A 22509-nucleotide genomic window follows, 5' to 3' on the forward strand; every position below is an offset into this window, starting at 1 on the left:
AAATTATGCTGTACATCTACTAAGCCAGGACTTTGGCCTTAGTGATTGATTTGATAGCACTTAAAGGGATTGTTCACCCAAAAATGAACATTTTGTAATCATTTACTCACCCTTATGTTGTTCTAAACATGTATGAGTTTCTTTCCTCTGTTGAACACAAAAGAAGACATTTTAAAGAATGCTGGTAACTAGACAGTTGATGGACCCCATTAACTTCCACAGTATTTTTTTTCCTACTACTGAAGTCAATGGCTACTGTCAACTGTCTGGTAACAACATTACTTTTTAAAATATCTTCTTTCTTGTTCAACAGAGGAAATAAACTCATACAGGTTTGAAACAACGTGAGGGTGATAAGTGATGGCAAAATGTTCATTTTTGTGTGAACTATCCCTTTAAATGTGGCATTGTGTTATGTTTTAACAGGCTAACAAACTGCAATGGTGGCACAAGCAGGCATTTTAAGCAGTAATTAAACTGTCAAAATTCAAAAACGAAACCATCGAAATCCTCAAAATTAGCTTCATTGAATGTGAAAAAAAATACATTTAAATGTAATAAAAACTAATTTTGTGAAATATTATTACAATTTATAATTTTAACTATTTTAAAGTGTAATTTATTCCTGTGATGGCAAAGCTGCATTTTCAGCTTTATTACTCCAGGCTTCAGTGTCATCTGATCCTTCAAAAATCAATCTAATATGATGATTTGCTGCTCAATAAATATTTAATATTGTCATAAATGTTGTGATGCTTAAAAGTTTTGGATTCATTGATAAATAGAAACTCCAAAAGAACAGCGTTTATTTGAAATATAAATCATTTGTAAAATAATAAATATCTTTACTGTCACTTTTGATCAATTTAATCTGTTCTTGCTAATTAAACATTCATTTATTTTATAAAAAAAAATCTTACTTGAAACTCAAACGGTACTTAAATTTATAAAGATTTTTTTAAAAAGCAGCATTGTGTCTGGACCGGGTGTTATAGTAATGAGAATTGGGGAGTGCTTGATTGTTTTAATTGAATTAAAATAAGGTTACAATTAAAATAATAATCTCATATTTTCATTATTTCAATGTTTGGGGTAATAAAAAAACAAAACAAAAAAACACATTTCTACATGATATGCAACAGAAACAATGTATCATGAGCTTAAATTTTTGAATTCAGTACTGTCTCTGATGCCATAATTAATTTACACAAAATTAAGAGACAGCGACAGAGCCAGTGCATCTAAAGATGCCTTAAGACGAAATGTAAAAACTTTTTAAAGAGTATAGGACCTAGTTTTAATTTTCTCTAACAATACCTACATGCACACCCTGGCAAGTTCAATTGCAAGTTCAGCTCAACAGCTAATGCTCCTTTCACCTTACATTACAGAGCTTATAGGGCACAGCAATAGAGCATGAGACTCTCAATGCCATAGAATCACCATTAACACTAAATCACCATTAACAGACAATCTTCACCAGCTCTTTGACCGACTGCACTCTCCAAGCTCAGCTAGCTCGCAAAACAACTCCAGACAGCACTGAGCCAATGGGGCAGTGCTCATTGCAGTAATTATATCATGCCTGAGGAAGACTGAGACACAGAGCCATGCAAATTCAGATTAAACCTGCAATGGCGGGGGCCTGTGTGTGTGTGTGTGTGTGTGTGTGTGTGTTAGGGACAGGACCTTTTGATCATTTGGGCGCTTGGAGGGCGTGCTAATCGCTCCTGACAGGCCCTTCCCGACAGATTCAGCGACAAACTTCTCGATTTTGCTCTGGTTTTTGAACTCTCCTCTGCCCTGCGGGGACTTGTCAAGCAATCTGATGTAAATGACCCAATTGTCCACTGGGCCCTTTCGGGTAACCCCAATGAGGTCCATGCCCCGGCTATTGTCTGCGAGTGAACTCTAGCGCTGATTGCATGTTCTGGTTATTAAGCTTGTTCTTTCACCCCACTCTTTCTTTCATCACCCCGTCGCTGCTCCGCTGAATGAAGCGGGCACCGGTTGGTGGGTTCGCATTTGCGTATGGGCTACAGCGTAGTGTCACTTGCGTGCTCGCACAGGTGCTGGGCTTTCCCACCATACCATGCCTCTCATTAGGTCATCGTGACGACGGAAGCGCATTTTGTTTACTTGCATTCTCATTAGTGTTGTTACAAAAGATCAGCCACTGACCTCGTTGCACTCGGGGGCACCAAGCTTGTTATATGCATATCCTCTCGCAAAGGGTTTAATTATTGTTGTGAACAAACCGTGGTTTGAACGCTACGTGCAGGAATTAACGCCTACTGATGTAAAGGGAGCTAAATATGCCGTGTAGTATCTGATTATATTTAATCTAGATGACATAATCAAATTCCAAAAATGAAGTACTTGTAATTAGATTATATTACGTTTTAAAATGGTCATAATCAGATTAGTTACTACATGATTGTTATTCACACAATGACAGTAATTTGTTCATATTTTATTGATTTTACCTAATGTAATGCAAGTCAAAAGTAATCAAAATGTAGTCATATGGTCATGTCACGGCACTCATAAACACATATATAGTACTGCAATAGACACAAATCTTTGCCAAAAAACACAGCACGACTTTCTCAGAGTCCCTTCTGATCACCAAGGTTTACAAGACAGGAGCCACCAAAACCCACACGTACACTAAATATACATATGTGCCTTTCAAGGCTCCAAGAATATCCTTGATGGTAGTGTTCTCTTCCAAATACATCCCAGGACACATTATTTCTGAAAAATGAACTCGTCCATGGGACGCCACCCCAGTGATCTGTAAGGCACCTATTCAAACACAATACTTGCTCTTCTGGATAAATGTGGATGTATGGTGACTATAAAAAGTATACACTCGCTGCTTGCAATTATTGTTTTTACAACTTATTGTTTTACAACTTTAAAACCACAGAGGATTTCAATTGACCTTTTTGACACTAATAATAAAACTGTTCTTTTATGAGAAAACTAAGGCCAGGATGAGACTTTCTGACTCAAACCTGTGTAGGAAAAAAAACATGCATGAACTTTTCACCTTCATAGTTGGTTTGACATGCAATACAATTATTTTGATCCTTTCAGATCAGATCAGATCAGATTTCATGTTTTCTTTCACCATTCTTTGTGTGACAGGATGTTACATCAGGTGTTGCAACAACTTTCCCAATTTCCTCAAGATTGAACCATTATTATTTATGATTACCAATTTCTGGATATATTGTACTAGCAAAAAAAAAAAAAAAAGATTACAGTCTGAATAGTCAATATATATATATATATATATATATATATATATATGGAATTGGACATGATTCGAAAAGGTTAAATTTTCCTGAAAATAATAATAATAATAATCGTTACACTTGCACTCGGATTGAAATGAATGGGAATGGGAAATGAATTTCATCTAGTGATACTGCACCCAAACACAATCTTACAGAAAGCTACTTTTTTGAGATATCAACTTCAAATTTATTTGGACACAACTTGTTTAGATCCATGGCTTTGTTTTTCTTCCAGTTTTAGAGTAAAAATATATATTTCACATAAAATTGTAATTGTGCATTTTTCATAACAATACACTTAAACTTCTATAACTTTGTTCTTGCAGTTTTTACCTTTATCACTGTAGCAATAATCTACCAAGTGTCTTCTTTAATAAGAGACCAAACTTTAGTCTTTGTAACCTTTAGAGATTTTTGACAGTTTAATTTGGAAATTAAATGTTCTGCTCTCTGCCCAAAAAGTTAATAAATGGATTATAAAATGTGTCTTGATAGTTATATGAACTTATTTTAATTTCAATCCAAATAGCTTTTTCCTTTCAAAACTGCTCAAACTCAGTCGATAAAAAGTGAAAAAGTCCAAGATGGTAAATATGTTTAAAGGCACTGTACTTGGAAAGGAAACATTCAACCTTTTTCCATTATCGTCTCGTCTTCACACTTGCTGCCTGCCTCTTACATTGCTAACCCACTCCAGGTGGAGTGGCGCTGGAGTCCTAGAGAGATGGTTGGGAATTGCGAAGGGGGCAAGAGGTGTCAGATCCTGAAAAGGCAGAAAGAGGAACCCGATAGTGGCTGGGTGATGGAGGTCTGGACCGGGGCAGAAGGGTCTGGGGCTTCGGGTATTGAGGGCAGGATTATTGGGGACAGGCTGAGGAGAGATGAGGGCAGAGAGCAATCTGACCCAGCGGGAGAGAGTGAGAGAGAGAGAAAGAAAGAAAGAGTGGGTGAGATGGGGCTGAAAAACTCAAAGAGAGACTAAGGAAAGGAATGAGATTCAAGGAATGCTAGAGAGAGAGAGAGAGAGAGAGAGAGAGAGAGAGAGAGAGAGAGAAACAAAGAAATAAAGAAAGAAAGAAAGAAAATTGTATTAATCTTTTAGCCTACCTAATGAAATAAAGCAGTATACGAGTTGCCTACCATTCATATGTTAAGTGAGATATTTTTTTTTCAATTAATACTTTTATTCGGCAAGGACACGTTCATCTGACAGTAAAGATATTTATAATGTCACAAAAGATTTCTATTTCAAATAAATGTCTTTCTTTTGAACTTTCTATTCATCAAATGAATCCTGAAAAAAAAGTGTATCACAGTTTCTACCAAAATATTAAGTAGCACCACTGTTTTATCACATTGATAATAATAAGAATTGTTTGTTGAACATCAAATCACCACATTAGAATGATTTCTGAAGGATCATGTGACATGTGAAAATTCAGCTTTGCCATCATAGGAATAAATTACATTTTGAAATATACTAAAATAAAAAAAGTTATTATAAATTGTTTTCAACTGTATTTTTGATCAAATAAATGCAGCCTTGGTGAGCATATGTAGCAAACTTTTGAATAGTAATATATTACACTTTAGAGACACAAATGCTACTCTTCTAAGCCTGAAACAATGATTCTAAACAAACTTCACCTGTTCATCTGTGAAGTCACTTCAACACAACATTGGGAAAGCACCACAGGGGACATTATCACTCATAAAACAAACACACGGTTAAGTGAATACACAGTCTCACCTCTATTACTGTAAGCTCTAAAATATCACTCAATGTAAAACTGAAACAACAATTGATAAAGATCACCACAAATGTCTAATGGGCCTTTAAGGCATGTTCCGGGTTCAACACAAGTTAAGCTGTGTCGACAGCATCTGTGACATTTTTAAAAGCAAGCAAAACTTGTGTTTACGGTAATGCACTTAAAAAAGCCTATGGGGCAAGACATTGTATTAAAGGTTAACAATAAACATAATAACAAATACACCGTTTTAAAGTAAAGCAACAAGACTGAATGAAACATTATACTTATGTAACTACTCTGATTAAATCACAATCAAGTAAATGCTCAATCAATTAAATCGTACTGTTATTTTAGTATTATTTATATATTATAATTTTAAATAATATTTTGAATTGGATTTTATGTTTTTAGTTTTCAGTTTAATTGAGGTAATTTTAATTAGTTTTTTTTATACACTACTATTTATAGGTTTAATTTATTTTTCATTTCAGTTCTAGTTGTAGCTCAGTTTTATTTTAATTTTTTTTTTTTTTTTTTTTGGTTAGTAATTTATTGCTACAACTGAAACTTTTATTTTAGTTAGATTTTTCTCATTTTTGTTTATAGTTTAAATTTTCCATCTAATACTTATATTGTATTGTATTTCATTTTACTTTGTCAATTAACACAAATGTTTAATTTTAGTAAAAAAAAAAAAACGTTTACCCAAATAGAAAAGAAAGTCCCAGTGATAAAAATGTGATTTGGACAACTTTACAGCTCCAATATCATTTATGTATGGAATAATTTAATCAAATAAAAGCACTTTAAAAAAGAATGAACTGCATGTTTCTACCTTTAATCCCTGCCTTCCACCATAAATGTGTCTCCAAGACTAAAGAAAATAAAAGTGTGTTTCAATCATACATGGTTGTGGACCAACAGGTAGCTTTACTCTTTCACTGATGTCTCTACAAACAAACTCGACCTCCTGACAGAAACCCATTTCTCTTTCATTCCCTCTCTTAATTCTCCCATCCTTTTCCCCTCTTCTCTCTGATGGCATCCTAGACACAGGACGTCTCCACACTAAAGTGCTGAAAGACTTGGACACGTCCTGTGATAAAGACCACAATGAAACAACTGCCGTTGGACCACACAGATACAGTGACACGCAAACTAAAACCTGCCTCACTATTTGCATTTATCAAGAACATGTACAGCATTGAGCAAGTCCATCACCGTCATGTCTTAGTGAAAAACCAAAAAAAAAAAAAAAAAGTGGTGTTTGCAGTTCAAGACCAAACTCAACACTGGGAGCTTGTTTGTGTGTCATTAACCTCTTTCTTCTTTATAGCCTAAAGGTGTAAATATATTTAAATCAGGTGGCTCCCCATAAAGGTTAAACACATACTCACATAAACAGACATGACGGCTTTCAGATGCTTTAATTTAAAAGTGATACAAATCACTAATTTTCTCTGTTCTGTTTTGCATGTTTGAAGCTGAAGTAATAAGATTCTTATCACTTATTATTATAGAGAAAGTCGATGTGGGTTTGTAGGCGTTAACCCTTAAAAAAAAAAAAAAAAAAAAAATGCCTTTGCTAAGGTTTCCTAAACTAACTACTAGTGTTCCTTACTGTGCTGTCCAATTCAAGGGAAGACTTTGAAAAACAGAGCCTGACTGCTTCTAGTGGTCATTGGAGAAATTGCAGTATGACAGACATCATTAACTGGGTGCCATTAAGGAATTAACATAGGGTAATATATAAAGCATTTATTTTATTAATAAACAGCCTTTCAGACCTAGAGGAAGATAACGATTTAGGCTAACTTATAACTAATTGGTGACTGTATGTCTTAAACTGTATATATATATATATACACAGCGTTCTCATTCTTTTGCTCAATACAATGAGTGTTTCATGACCTTTCTAGTTGTTCCCAAGTACAGGATAATATTTAAAAAAATTATAGAGATTGCTGAAGCAGATCTTTTTTGTACCTTATGTATTATTCCAGAAGTTACTGGATATAAAAGATTACACATACTAGTTTACAAAATATATTTAGTTTTTTATTAGTTTTGTCTCCAAAGAGACCCTCATCTGACATACTGATGTTTCACGCTTACATGTGGCATTCATAAAACGCAATATCTAGTCCATAAAATAGAGCAAAAAAAATAAAACATTCCTTGATGTTTCCATGACTTTTCCATGGCTTTTCAAATTCCCTGGTATTTCCAGGTTTTCCATGACTTGTCCCAAGGTCAAAGAAAATAAACTTAGTTTTAAACCTTATTCTTTTAGGTCCAGGGTTTACTAACACATTCAAAAGAGCTCTTGGACACCAAGTTTTCTCCATCACACAAAACATACTAACAAACTAAGAAAAGCTCAGGCTTTTCCCACACATTTACAATTAACTGTCCAACACATAACGCAAACATGTTCAAAAACGGACAGATCATTGCCACTGTTTACACATGCACAAACCACAATGTTTAATTCACTCTCCTGTCATGCTTCGCAAAGATAAATCTGGAGTGTTTTGGTCAAATGTTATGCTGATCAGTGCATTTTGTTATTTAAATTTAAGGCGACTGAAAAATGTTTGCACGACAGACTAAATACAGAAACAAGCGCGATTAAAATGAATGTACATCACTAAAAATAGATTGCACAAAATGTAAAAAGACGACATTCAAACTTAAGAAATGTATTTGGAAACATCTTTTAAAAATACTGTTAAGACTGAAAACAAACTATTATAATATTTCATAACAGATTTAAAAGTTAAATGAATAGTTCACCCAAAAAAGCAGGAAAAAAAATCATTTACCAATCCTCATGACATTCCAAAACTATACAGTAAGACTTCTTTTGATCATAAAAAGAGAAGTTTTGAATAATATCCTGGTTATTTTTTTTTTTCAATATAATAAAAAATTCACTGAAAATCTTCCCCTACACTGAAGTTCTGAAATGAACCAGTGGTGAACGGTTTGGTGTTAACCTGCAATTTCTGAATTTTTTGTAGTTTGTTTCATTTTTACATTTCATTTAGCTGACGCTTTTATCCAAAGCGACTTACAATTGCTATATATGTCAGAGGTCGCACGCCTCTGGAGCAACTAGGGGTTAAGTGTCTTGCTCAGGGACACATTGGTGTCTTACAGTGGATTCGAACCCGGGTCTCTCACACCAAAGGCATGTGTCTTATCCATTGCGCCACACCACACCACCAGAATGCGAATAACAGTTAAATTCACAGAGCAAAGATAAAATGCTGTACCAACACTGAAATTGAGAAAAATGGGTTCAACGTTTTTTTTTATTTGACCCCTTTTATGACACTTCTATTGTGCTTTAGTTTTCATTTTGGAGCTTGCTTAACAGACTGAATCCCCTTTCACTTTAATTATACGGAAAAAATATATTCTCCAAAAAAATATTTCTTTTGCATTCCATTGACAAAATGCACATGGGTTTAGAATGAGGATCAATAAACGATGACATCATTTTTATTCCGGGTGAACTAAGGAAATTGTAAACATTAACATGCTGAAACACCTACTGTATGCATACGCAAAAACCTGCTATAACATGCACACTCATTTTTAGTCCATTTTTTTCTGCTCAATTTCATTACTGCTAAAGCAAGCTGAAAGGTGCACGCTACAGTAACCTTTGACACCTGCCCCTGTAGAGGGAGACTGAGGACACCACGATACCCGTGCTACTCTGCGTAACAAGAGATGTCTCTACAGAGGCAGGTTCAGGTCAAGTTACAGATCAGATGCGCTCGGATCCATTTTTAAATACGATTTTTAGTACATTCTCAGTCTTCCTGTACTCATACTAGACTTTGGTATTTTTTCTGAACAAATAATGCTGCATGCAAGATCATTCATCACTCTGCATCATTGTCGCTTGTATTGTAGTATTCCTCATGTGTAAGTCACTTTGGATAAAGCATCTACTAAAAGTATGAATGTAAATGTCATTGTTCATGCTAAGTCTTTTTGTAGTTTGTAGTGTTTAGTGCTGCTTTGAAAGAGCATTATCTTGCAGAATTGCATGACAAAAGTTTAGAATTAAACTTGAGCATTTTTAAACCGAGGATTAGACTGCAGTTTTGATGCTGATCCCGTCTGTGAGTTTGTATTGGACAATCAAGGATGGTCAAAAGTGGATGGTGTAACCAATTGCCGCCTTCGGGGTTTCAGCTTCAGAGAGCCATAGCGAGGCTTTAAAAAAAACAATACAACACCAATACACATAGTTAATCTTCAGTAAATACAACAGTAGGGTTTTAATATCTGAGACCCCCAGGGAAAATGTTTGTATTTTGTATTGAGCTTTAGATTATAATTAGTGCTGTCGAATCCATTAATCGCGATTAATGGATTTGACAGCACTAATTATAATAGAATTGAACAGAAAATGTTTGCATGTGGAAACGTACCTCTTTGCGTGCTGCTTTGGCACGGGTGAGTTTGACACTCTGAGATCTGCGCAGGCCCTTCTGGACTGACGCCTCGTCTTCAGAGAATACTCCATCTGTTTCCTCCTCATGCCCCTCCCCTGCTCGTTTATATGTCTCTGTTGGAGCAGATGCACGGAGGAAGCAATAAAGATCTCAAACAAGAGGAACTGAACCTTGAAGGATTAGTTTACCCAAAAAATGAAAATTCTATCATTTACGCACTCTCATGTCGCTCTAAACCCATTTTGTGAATTTGTGGAACAAAAAAAAAAAAAAAGACAATTTGCAATACAATCACAACAAATAGATATTAAAGCCATCAAGCCTCAAAGAGGATGTAAACGCACCATGAAAGATGAAAGAAAGGCATATGGGTTTGGATTGATATGATGGTGAGTAAATGACTGCATTTTTTGTCCAAAAAGAATACATGATGTTTGCTAACTGCATGATTTGTATTATCTTACAACAGTATATTTCTTATTTGGGGAAAAATCGGGTTTATTGGAGACGTCCAAATAGATTACTTAGGCGCGCCGAAAGAACAACACAACATGGGAAAATCTCACAGTAAAACAAGCAGCTGTGAAAATATGATACAAAGTTTATCTATGTATCATCTTTTTATTCTTTTAATTCCTTTTATACTTGTATTATATTTATATTTCCTTTTATAACTGTTTTAATTTTCCTTGCTTTTATTTTGTGATTATTTTAATTCCTTTCTGTGTAAAGCACTTTGTATTACATGAATGATAAATGTGCTATATAAGTATGAAATGTGCTATATAAGCAAACTTGCCTTTTTACTTGGACAGTCACCTGATAACACATTACTCTAAATTGTAATGCAGAAAGAAAGAAACATGCATTTTCTGTAAAGCTGCTTTGAAACGATATGTATTGTGAAAAGCGCTATACAAATAAATGTGAATTCAGTTGAATTGTTTGAACAGCTAGACTTTCCATCAGTTTAAATAAGGATTATTTTTCAATCCTTGTTCTACCACTAGAGGGAGACATACTGTTATAATTATAATAATGATGACAGATAATGTGCTCCACTAGGGTTCATCTGCCCTTGAGGTCTTAAAATGCTAATTTTGACTCTTACAGCTCATTTGTTTCTTTAGTTAAATCAGTATGTGGTAATTTTTCATAATTACATAATCAATCATTTATCATTATATAATCAGAAATGATGTCATTAGAGCGTGTGCTCACCAGAATCGACAGCGCTAGGGTCAGCAGGCTGAAGGGCCCGTCGTCGGCTGGGGCTGGAGAAGGCTGACTGCTCGGAGGGGATCTGCGTCAGGTCTGGAATACTGAAACTCCTCAGACGTTCACTGATGGCACCCTGTCCCTGTGACACAAGTCATGTGATCAGCTTTGTCACTATGCATGATCTATGATCTATGGCATTGAGTGAATACAATTCAAGAACCAAAAAGCCTTCATTTGTGATTGCTTTTATTATACACAATTTTTATTTAACTTATCTGAAGGCATCGACCAGTTTATAATGGTCTAATGATGTGCTGGTGACAGGTTACAGCAGATTGAAAAAGAAAGCAAGTTACCTGGGACAGGTGCAGAAGCTACTGCTGGAGATTAATTTAGCATGTAGACAGAAAGAGAAAGGAAACAGGAAGATTTGTACTAGATTTTTACATTTTTTTGAAGAAAACGTGAGTGGTGATTAGAACAACATTAGCAACTGCATAATGTGGAAGATGGTTACCAGGGTGTTGCTATGCAGTGATTTTAATGTGTTGCTATGCGGTTGCTAGGGTGTCAAAAGTCAAAAAGTCAAAAGTCAACCCTAGATGTTTTTGTCTCTACATATGAGCAGTGGACTTCAGCAAGCACCACTACTAAAAAACAATAAAAAACAGAAGAGCACTAGTGTTGGGGATTTTCTTTTAAGAATCAGATATGGCCAGACATTAAATTTGAAAAAAGAAAAAGAAAATGAGAGAACAAGAGAGGCAATAGTGAAGAGCACATTTAATATTTACTGAGTCACTCTTGTTTTCATTTCCATACAGTATCTGTCTTAATATATAAATAATATATAACAGAAAGAAATAATATTGACCTGAAACTAATTTAACAGAAGTACACTGAACAAAATTATAAATGCAACACTTTTGTTTTTGCCCCCATTTTTTATGAGCTGAACTCAATTCTATGTACACAAAAGGCCGGTACTGCCAAATTCTCTGAAACGCCTTTGGAGACGGCTTAAGGTAGAGAAATGAACATTCAATTCACAGGCAACACCTCTGGTGAACATTCCTGAGGTCAGCATGCCAATTGCACACTCCCTCAAAACTTGTGACACCTGTGGCATTGTGCTGTGTGATAAAACTGCACACAGGGTTCATACACTTCTTCCAAGGTCAAATTCAAGCACTTTTCAAGCACTTTCCAGGTCCATTTTAAAGCTTTTCCCAGCACCTTACACTACCATAAATTACATACCAATACATAGTTAAAATTATTATTTAGTGTTTTTATCACATCAAAAGAGATAAACAGCCAAATGTTTCATAATAGCAGAGGGCTGCACGATATAGAAGAAAAATGAGATATGCGATAACTCATTAAATAATGCGATATTCAATATGCGATACGATAATGCTTAAAGTGTGTCAAATTAACTTAAATTATCTTTAAAATATCTTTCAAATGATATAACCTACACATACGTGTTTCACATTCTTTTTGTGATAAGAAAATATCCCTACAACTTCAAGACAGTGAACATCAGTGTTTTACTGTAGCATAAGAAGTGTTATTTTAACATCACTGGGGTTTAGGGGTTCAGGTTATCCTATTCCTACATTAGGTTTATTTAACAACAGAAACTGATTAATCAAATGTAAAAATAAACACTGCTTAGTTTTCACTGCATGAATTAAATATACTGATTCTTATTAAAGCTACAAAAGTTAGCCTATTCAGCCAAAAGCAGTGAGTGATTTTCTTTGTCTTTTGTTCATGACCCCAGTTATTGCAAGCCGTTGCGATATGCAATTATGCATATTGTAATATATACATTTGCAATATTTCAATATATTGTGCAGCCCTAATATTTAAGACAATCACAAGTTTTATTCTTCAAAATGTATCACTAAGTATATGAATAATATACTTTTCATTATATTAATGTCCAAATATTGCTGACCAGATAATGTGATTTATAGGCTGTAAAACTGAATTAATTTCAAATATGAAGACTTAGAAATATTCAGAAATATTTGACAGGCCTTCCCGTTTTGGGACACATTCTTGATATAGACAAGGTTTGAACAATATCTGAGTGCACAGGCACCTGCCTGATAAATGTATTTCATTGCCAAGATGTCTTGGGCCAAGACATAACGTTAGCTAATACATTTACTGGAATAGAGCAGTGTAAATATTGCATAGGGCCATCCTAAACCTTACAGTAACAGTATACTACTTATGACACTGACTGATTTCAGTTCAGCAATCAACGACTGTTGTTATGCACTGGGCTAACGTTTGCAGGTTAATTTGCACGTTACAGTTCTGTAATTTTGGCAATGTTCACTGCATATTCCACAAATGAACATAACGGACATGCAATACTTACATTACATTATCACACCAAGTACTCTCAGTCACTAATGGCCCTTTCAGATAGGACGCGGACCGCGCTGCGCTATGAAATGAAACCGATATATTTCAATGGCTTGCGCCGCGCGACTCGGACCAAAGCGGAGCTCAGCGAGCTCGCGCGCATGCCGCGGTCAAAGTTTAAAATAGTTCAACTGTTGCCGCTGCGTGGCCAATAAAAACGGTGCATCCAAACAACCGCGGAAATCAAAATGAAAACGCCGCCTACTTTTGCTCTGGCCAGCGTAACGCAAATCAATCTGTATCTGATTCTGAAGGGCTACATTTTTTTCTCCATTTAATAAAGAACTACTTCGTCAGAAAGATATTTCTTGTGAAAGAAATACAGTTACAAATTCAAGCATTTTCAAGCATTTTATCCAAAATTCAAGCACTTTTCAAACCTTGAAAACACAACATCAAAATTCAAGCACTTTCAAGGATTTCAAGCACCCGTACGAACCCTGTGCACATTATAGAGTGGCCTTTTATTGTGGCCAGCCTAAGGCACACCTGTGCAATAATCATACTGTCTAATCAGCATCTTGATATACCACACCTGTGAGGTGGATGGATTATCTTGGCAAAGGAGAAGTGCTCACTAACACAGATTTAGACAGATTTGTGAGCAATATTTGAGAGAAATAGGCCTTTTGTGTACATAGAAAAAGTCTTAGATCTTTGACTTCAGCTCATGAAAAATGGGGGCAAAAACAAAAGTGTTGCTTTTATTCAGCATGGATTCATTAAATTGAGCAAAGGTGACAATAAATACATTTATATTGTAACAAAAGCTGCTGTGTTTTTAACTTTCTAATCATCAAAGAATCCTGATTTTTTAACATTGATAATAATAAGAAGAAGAAATGTTTCTTGAGCAGCAAGTCAGCATATTAGAATGATTTCTGAAGGATCATGTGGCACTGAAGTTTGGAGTAATGATGCTGAAAATATTCAGATTTGCCATCACATTAATAAATTACATTTTGAAATATATTATTAGTTATTTTAAATTGTAATAATATTTCATAATATTATAGTTTTTAACTTTTTTTTTTTTTTAAATTTAACTAACAAAATCAAGTTCCTTAATATTTCAAAAAATCTGGTATACCCATTCCTAGAAATTCTTTTTATAAGCAACAAGAGCTTAAAACAGCATATCAGAAATGTCTGTGAAACATGAAGTAATGTATCAATACAAAACAATGTCTCTGTTTACATGGAATGAAAGCTGTTAGCTGACCAAATCAGCTTAGTTAGTTAGCTAAGCTCAAATGCCCAGTATAAACAGTGCATGAGTGTATGGATGAGCACATGTGTCTGTGTGATACCTTCACAGCAGCAGTAACAGCAGCAGCAGCCGCTATAGTGAGACCCTGACGCCCGAAATTCACCATCGTCTCATAACTCTTCTCTCTGGCCTGGACAATATAGTCATCAATATCCTGCAAAACATAATGTAAAAAAAAAACAATAAATCTATAATTTAAATTCACCCTTAACCTCCAACTAGGACTTTGACAACAAACAATTACAGAGGGAACGAGATATGCAGTTAAAGGAACCATGGAGTTTAAATCATAGTTTACAATGATCACATAATCGAGACATCCAACTAACCCAATCCATCTGCTTTTCTCTTAACGTTATTTATGTAATCATTGATTATGTAATCCTACTGACTCACTCCATAATACATTTCAGTATGACTGTGTGTTCACTCTCAGTGAATGCCTATTCCCAGGGAACCTGATGATGTGTTGGGTCATTACCCTTTCCTTGGATGCCAGCATAGGGTGTAGGAACTTCCTGTAGAGGACACTGGCTCCTCTGGTGTAGGGAGACAGCAACCAAAAGACGAAAGCCATTTTCAGTTCGTAGTAAACTGGAAACCTAAAACATAGTCAAGTGCAATTAACGTGAAAATAGAGGGATGACGGAAGACAAAAAGAATGAGTTTGAGTTAAACTTTCTCTACGATCACTAAAATACCTTAAAGGGTAAGTTCACCCAAAAAATGAAAAAATTGTCAATTACTCACCCTCATGTCATTCCAAACCCGTAAGACTGAAGAATGAAGATATTTGAATGAAATCTGAGAGATTTCTGTCCCTCCATTGATAGTCTACGCAACTACCACTTTGACACTTCAAAACAAAAAGATCATTAAGAGATAATAAAACTAATCCATATGAATTGAGCGGTTTATTCCAAATTTTCTGAAGAGACTCGATCACTTAATAAGATTAATAGATTGAATTTAGGCTTTTATAATATTCACATATAAACATTGATCAGCGAAACAAAACAGAAGCTCAACCAAACCTGCGTAACAACACACGAGAATGAACCTCATCGGTTCTCACAGAGAACTGGCATTTCGGCATATTTGTGTGTAGGCTGTATCTGAAGCCCACAGTATACTTTGCTTACGCGCGTTCCGCCCCGTCTCGGAGTGCGCACACAGGAGGCCGCCTAGGGAACAGTATCTCTTTTGTGGCTTAATATGCTATTAATAACACTGTTTAATATAAAGCACATCCCGCAGTTTAGCAACAGTAGACTGCATTTAATAACACTCACTTATTTGGCTGTTTTGGATGTCAAGTTTGGGGTTTTAGGAACGAAAGGACTGTGAAGGAAGGGAAAGTCTGCTGGATGGAATGTGGCAGCGACATAATAATCGCTTTACATCAATTATCTTGTTTTCATAATTGTTGGAAGCCAAAATCAAAATCAATTACGATTAATCACACAAGCCCTACTAAATGGTTCTCGCGAAAGCTCAAACATGCTGCGTAACCACTGATCTATATAATGACATATATATAGATCAGTGTGCGTAACACACAAGAACAAACCTCATTGGTTCTTGCACGTCAAGCAAGCATGCTTGAGCTTCCATTTACCATATCTGATATGTGTGTTGTTGATGAATATTTATATGTGAATGAATACAAATAAAGCGATCGTGTCTTGTCAGAATATTTGGACTAAAACGCTCAATTCATATGGATAAGTTTTTCAATCTCTGTATGGATTTTTGGAGCAGTAGTTGCGTGGACTGTCAATAGAGGGACAGAAATCTCTCAGATTTCATTAAAAAATATCTTCATTTGTGTCTTACAGGTTTGAAACGACATTTGGGTGAGTAAATGATGACAGAATTTTCTAAATATTTTAAAGTTGAACTGTCCCTTTAAGCAACAAATAAACAGCCTTGGGTTGATTGACATAATGAAACTATATCTGTTAATAGACTGTTGATATTATATATTTGTACATTTTATTTTTTAAATTATTGTTATTTATTTATGTTTTAGAATTTTTAGTGCAATGTTTTTTAGTACCCTTTACTATAGAGTACAGTTTTATCCTGAGCTATCCATACAAATAAAGCTGATCTAATTTAGGAAGACCCGAGCCAGTGAAAGCACAGCTGAACTTGTTTTTTTTAAATGTCACGAAACTAATGAAATACACTAAAATTTAACTGAACTGAAACTGAACCTAACAGACTGGTTCCCCTAAGTGGCCTGAGGAAAATAAACGGAGCTCAAAATCTGCAAGTGCAACAGATAAAAGCCCTTTTCATACACCACAAAGGCTACACAGTGAAAAGCCACACAATAGAGAAGAATTGCAAAATGTTAATAAAACCACTTGATGCACAATTACTCCATGCAATCCAATAGCAATCATTTGTCTCTTTTCAGACATTGTGAGTATGTACAGTATTTACCAAGCCAAAGAAAGGTCTGTGATGGTCTCCACCACTGTGTAAAGTGCAAACACAATCCAGTACATCATCCATCGCACCTGTAAAACCACAAACACAAAATGTTTGTTGAAGAGATAATATAAAAACACACCACGGAGGACCGTTTAAAGGTTCAACTTTTGGCGCTCTAGCGGTTAATAAATAAAACTGAATGCGTCTTGCGGAAGAATATTGTAGCAGAGCTACTTCAGTTTATGTTTATAACGAATCACGTACGTACTTCGCAGCGGTTGTTGTCCCGCTCAGTCTAAAATAGTCTGAATATAAACACTTATTATAGGCGTATCACAGTGATTCAGGATAAGGCAAAACACGGTTTGGAAGATGGTACATTCATGATGTAGGCTACTCGCTCATTACATACATTTTGTAAATTTTAAACAAAAAGTTACATAGTGTACCTTTAAATATTACAATATATGAATATTAATAAATTACTATATGGTACATATCAAAATACTATGGTATCACCATCACTATATACCATACATAATACATTATATTTTGTAAGGAGAGAAATGGAAGTAGCTGGAAGACACCATAAAGTGGGGATACACGGGCGGAAGGACAGGATTAAATTGCTAAACAGCACAGGGTTTAGTTACTGACAGCAACTGTCAGATACTAAGTGTAACTGGGATATACAAACAATACAGCTGGAGCTCTCCATCTACTCTGGCTGTTAACATTCTCTGAACTCAAATCTTAAGAGTCAGTAGAGCATCGCTGGATAATGATATGCATATGACTTTATCTTGTTTGTTCAAAGAATTGAATACTCACATATTCTTTGACGTTCTTGGATTTGACAGCTTTAAAGGAGTAGTATGCAGGATACAGCGTTCCAAACACAAGACTGTGAGAAAACACAAACAGGCATGCAATTGAGACTACTGTATTCTAAAATGCCCGTTATAGGCAGGCAAACAAATAAAGGTTCAAGCTGACAGTAACACTCTTTACAATTAGGGACATATGTTATATCGATTGATCTATATCGGTTATCAGCCATTATTAGGGATTTTTTTTGTTTGTTTTTTTGCACCATTGGTTTACCTTTGCTATCATCTAACATTCACATAATCTTTAAAATCAAAACTTTATTTTAAAACAGTAAAAATTTAATAACACTGTCTTAGTAAATCTCGAAGCCGATACCTTTTTTTCCTATTGTCGTGGTGCCTAAATTCACTTATAGCATTTAAATGGATTGATCTTTGTTCTTGGTGTTTTATTTTTTTATTTATTTAGACAAAATAGTGTAGAATTCAGTCATTTATTGGTTATCGGCCATAACATGAAAATAATTATGGGCTTATCTTATCAAACAGAATTTGAATATCCCTATGCACAATTTTGTATGAAATATTACTAATAGCCTAACATTCATTTGGATGCCCACCCAAATGGCAAATACAGACTTTACCTTTGGTTACATGCCAATAAAATATTAAAAATGAAACAATGATCATTCAAAATGCTCTGTTAACTCTACAAATATCAATTTATTCATGGTTTTTGCACGATGACACACCTTTATAGGAACGCCCACCTGGAGGGCAAAACAAGGCTTTTCTCCATTGCTTGCCAGTTATTTTACCAGGTTTGTACTAAGTACTAATGTAGTAAGACAGTGATATTAAAACGACCAAATTAAATATACACCTTATTAATGATGCATACTATATACAAGCAAAAAGATGAACCCAGAGTGTAAACGCCACGTGCAGTTTCTCATTACGATTTTTCCATAGAAAACCATTATAAAGAAAATGTCATTTTTGATCTTTAAATATCACTGTTTCAGGCACTGTTTTTTTTTTTCATGCTATGCGTTTTAGAATGTCCTGCTGTTTTTAGATATTTAAATCCTGCAGCAGGTGCTGTATCTGGATCGTGATTCACAAGTGCCCAAAACTTTCATTTTGTTCACATATTTTTGTTTTTCTTCTTTTGAGAGTTGATCTAAACATGTGTGGCTTGAAACAGATGGAAAACTGACAGGCAAGTGCTGCAGTTCTATGGACGGTTTGCCCTCTAGGTCTCTGTGGCAGTCACATGACTGAAAACTATGAATAGTGAGGATGAGATTGAAAAAAAAAAAGAAGCATGTGTTTTTTTTTCTTTTTTTTTCCCAAAGAGATGCTGAACAGTAAATCCACGGCCTTCACTGTAACCGGCCTGTCTTTCCCTGGACCATGTATTTTCCAGTAGCTATGGGAACGACAGCACTGCCTGATACCGTCTAAAGTTATGTGCATTCATGGGTGTGTGTGTGCGTGTGTGTGTTGAGGGACTGTTGGATGGATTCCATTTATTGCGTAACCGTTTCTCCACTCTAAAACATCTCTACCAAAATAAGTGCTGAAGTCAAGAGTAGATGTAATTTCTTAACTCAAAACAAAAATTATCATTTGTAATTAAACAACTTTAGCATCACCAAGTCATCTTTTCCAAACAGAGCCCTGCCTTGCTTTTACTACTAGTCAGAAGAAAGTGTTTAAACGTCGAATGCTGTGAGAACACATTACAGTCACAATGGTTTAGTCATGCATTTCCTATTACGCTGTTCGCTGGTAGAACTTGTGAGGGTAAAAAAAAAAAAGAAGGTAAAAAAAGAAATGCGCGTGATGTTACTGCACATCTCTAAAAACAGCTAGGCCTTGTTTGCCACCAGCAAATAATTAATCATGTTAACTAACAGTAAGAACACAAAAGGCATTTCAAAAGACCTTTAGACTATAACCTAATATAAGATGTATTTATATCAGTGACGACCAGAGACCTTATCTCTTACATTGTCAGTACACTAAAGATAACCAAACCCACAGCAAACAGCTCCTAGTGCTAGTGAGATGAGGCACAGAATGTGCTTTCCTGTGCTGACCTTTCCGCAAAGAGAGGGACACACCTAATGTAACATTAAGGTCCAGCAGGAAAACAGCAGTTCCTCCTTCCTTTGCAGACAGGGACATTAACCAAAGCAGGTCTCCAGCCAAAAACATAATGGATTTCCTGTTCTACTCCACTACGGCAGCAAGACTGATGTCTTTTTCTGCTTAATTTGTGAATTTTTATCATGTTTGAAAGGGTTCCTACAATTTCTTACCCGTGAACTGTAATGATTTTTCCATTACTTTTCCAATCTTTTGTGATGACTGTATTAGGATTTTGCACTCAAAAATAGTAATATCGCTCATCTCTAGCTGATAAAATACTTCAGATCTGACCACACCTAGAAAAAATTATATTGACTGTAAACATTTTCATGACCTTTTAAAATTGAATTGATATCCATTACCTATCTGGGCCTGAAAATCAAACTTAAATTTCCTGGTTTTATATTTTTCAGGACTGTGGGAACTTTGTTGATTGTGAAAAACAAATACATGAAAATACAAGTGTTGCAACTGCAACATTATTATATTGGAGACAAAACGTTTTTTTAACTGAAGCATGTTGAGTTTTTTTTTTTTTTTTACTCATGACCAAAAGCAAATCCACGACAATAAACAAGAACATTAAGATTTGTTTTATGGATTTATAATACTATTTTGAATGATAACATATATAGAGGCAGACAGTACAGTGTGCATAACTTAGATTTGATCAGTATCTAAATGCACAGTCAGCAGTTTTTCTAATAACAGTTAACTGTTACATGTAACCTCAGAAACAAAGCAAATCTTTTTTAATAAATACTCACACGATGACCCTAGATATAATCCACGACACCATCTTCCAACCTGTTGCACTTTCAAGTAATGAGATTCGCTGCAGGTCCTGTCCAGATGTATAAATTATTCAAGTAAACTATAACTAACAATAACTTTCGTCTCGCTTCTCCAACCGCTAAAACTCAAACATTGAGTTCCTGTTTTTAACGCATACGTTCTGATATCAACAAGTCTACACGATGACATCGTTATTTGACAAATAAACACTCGTTTTAGCTGTTGTTATCTCCCTACATTATGTCCCGTTGTGTTAATCGAGTATGTAATGTTTTTCTTCTTCGTTCTTCTCATGTCCTTTCGGACTAGGAACGATGTCACGTTTGATTGATGGCTCGACTGGCCACTGATTGGACGGAGCCACTGGTTTGTTCCGCCTTCTGCGTTTGCTGATTGGACCACTGACTCCAAACAGGGTCACAGGGCGGAGCAGTGCAGAGCAGGCTTGTAGTTGCACGCTAGGATGAGAATGATTGAGTTTGTGGCAGGTAATTTTTTTAAAACATTTTTATTTGAAGATGTTAAAATATTCTTCGATGGATGGATGGATAGATATTTTTATGTATTTAATGAACGAATTGTCGTGTAGTAGTTTGATGGATGGGATGTATTCTGAATGCAGGTTCAAAATAGGTTCATTCTCAAGCTGATTTGCTTTTTGCTCAAGGTCTCAGAATTGTTGGGGAGGGAACGTTCTCATTCTAGAGAGCAGTTTATTGGACAAAACTTGGATGCACCTAAGTGTAAGATAAGACATACAGATTTTTGATCCATGGTACATGTTCTAAAATATAATTTTGGCATCTTTAAGAAGTAGGCTACACTAACATATAGATGACCTCAATGGTAATTAATAGGACAAAGCAACAAATCTCCAGGTTATCTGAGTGGAACTGCACTGTAGGTAATTTCCAATTAAAAGCACCTAACATTCGGGGCCTGACAAACAATCATATGATTTTTGAGATGAGAAATCATATATTTATGGTAGCAATAATGTAGGTTAGTTACATAGATGGTAGGGGGTGTGATATTGACAAAAACAAATGATATCTTAATATTTTCTGGGATTTTGTCGATAATAATAATAATTATACAATATTTTGCTGATAGTGTTTATTGTGTTGGTACATGGCAGGTTTAGGACTGCCGTTGACAGCTGACTCTCAAAGCTTTTGATATTATTCATATTTTGTGCGGCGGTCAGTTTGCAGTAGTGACAGAAATTATCTATAAGTTTAAATAGATTTTTACCTTTTATGGGCATTTTACCTTTATAAAGCCATTTTTTAACCTAATTAAATGTATGCATTATCTTCTGTGTCAAATTCTTACATTTAATCAATCAATTCAATTAGAACAATAAGACACAATATGGCTGTTAATAATCAAATGAAATCAGTATCAACAAAATTATTTTTTGCAATGCAGAGAGGAAATATCCAACCAAGAGAGGTGGAGCTGGACGTCATCTGGCTCTGCAGTGAGCACCACTTGCATTTATTGGATGCATTTACACAGACTGTTTAATGCAGCTCAGAGGGACATGAATGTATTTAACCTGCAGTTACAAATGCATAAATAATGTTTTAAAAATAAAATGTTGAATATTGATATTTTGAAATTATTTAAAAATGAAAAGATACTTTAAATGTGAAATTAAAACTGCCAAGTGGAAGCAAGTCACTGTAAATGAATGAGAACATCGGCTGCATCCGAAACCGCATACTTCTCTACTATATAGTCAGCGAAAAACAGTATGTGACAAAATAAGTATGTCCGAATTCACAGTACTCATAAAAGAGTAGACAAAAA

General features: G+C 35.2%; 1 protein-coding gene across 1 annotated transcript; it reads right to left on the minus strand.

The window, feature by feature from the left end:
- Window positions 1–7104: 7104 nt before the first annotated feature.
- reep3a (receptor accessory protein 3a) lies at window positions 7105–21003 on the minus strand. Its single transcript, XM_084096744.1, has 8 exons — window positions 20667–21003; window positions 17744–17816; window positions 16922–16998; window positions 14952–15072; window positions 14511–14624; window positions 10756–10894; window positions 9511–9647; window positions 7105–9292 (listed from the first exon to the last, which is right to left on the minus strand). The coding sequence occupies exons 1-8, from the start codon at window positions 20696–20698 to the stop codon at window positions 9218–9220; spliced, it is 768 nt and encodes a 255-aa protein (XP_083952870.1). The 5' UTR covers window positions 20699–21003; the 3' UTR covers window positions 7105–9217.
- Window positions 21004–22509: the final 1506 nt, after the last annotated feature.

The sequence above is a fragment of the Abramis brama genome (assembly GCF_963993115.1).
Source record: "Abramis brama genome assembly, chromosome: 21".
Classification (NCBI taxonomy): domain Eukaryota; kingdom Metazoa; phylum Chordata; class Actinopteri; order Cypriniformes; family Leuciscidae; genus Abramis; species Abramis brama.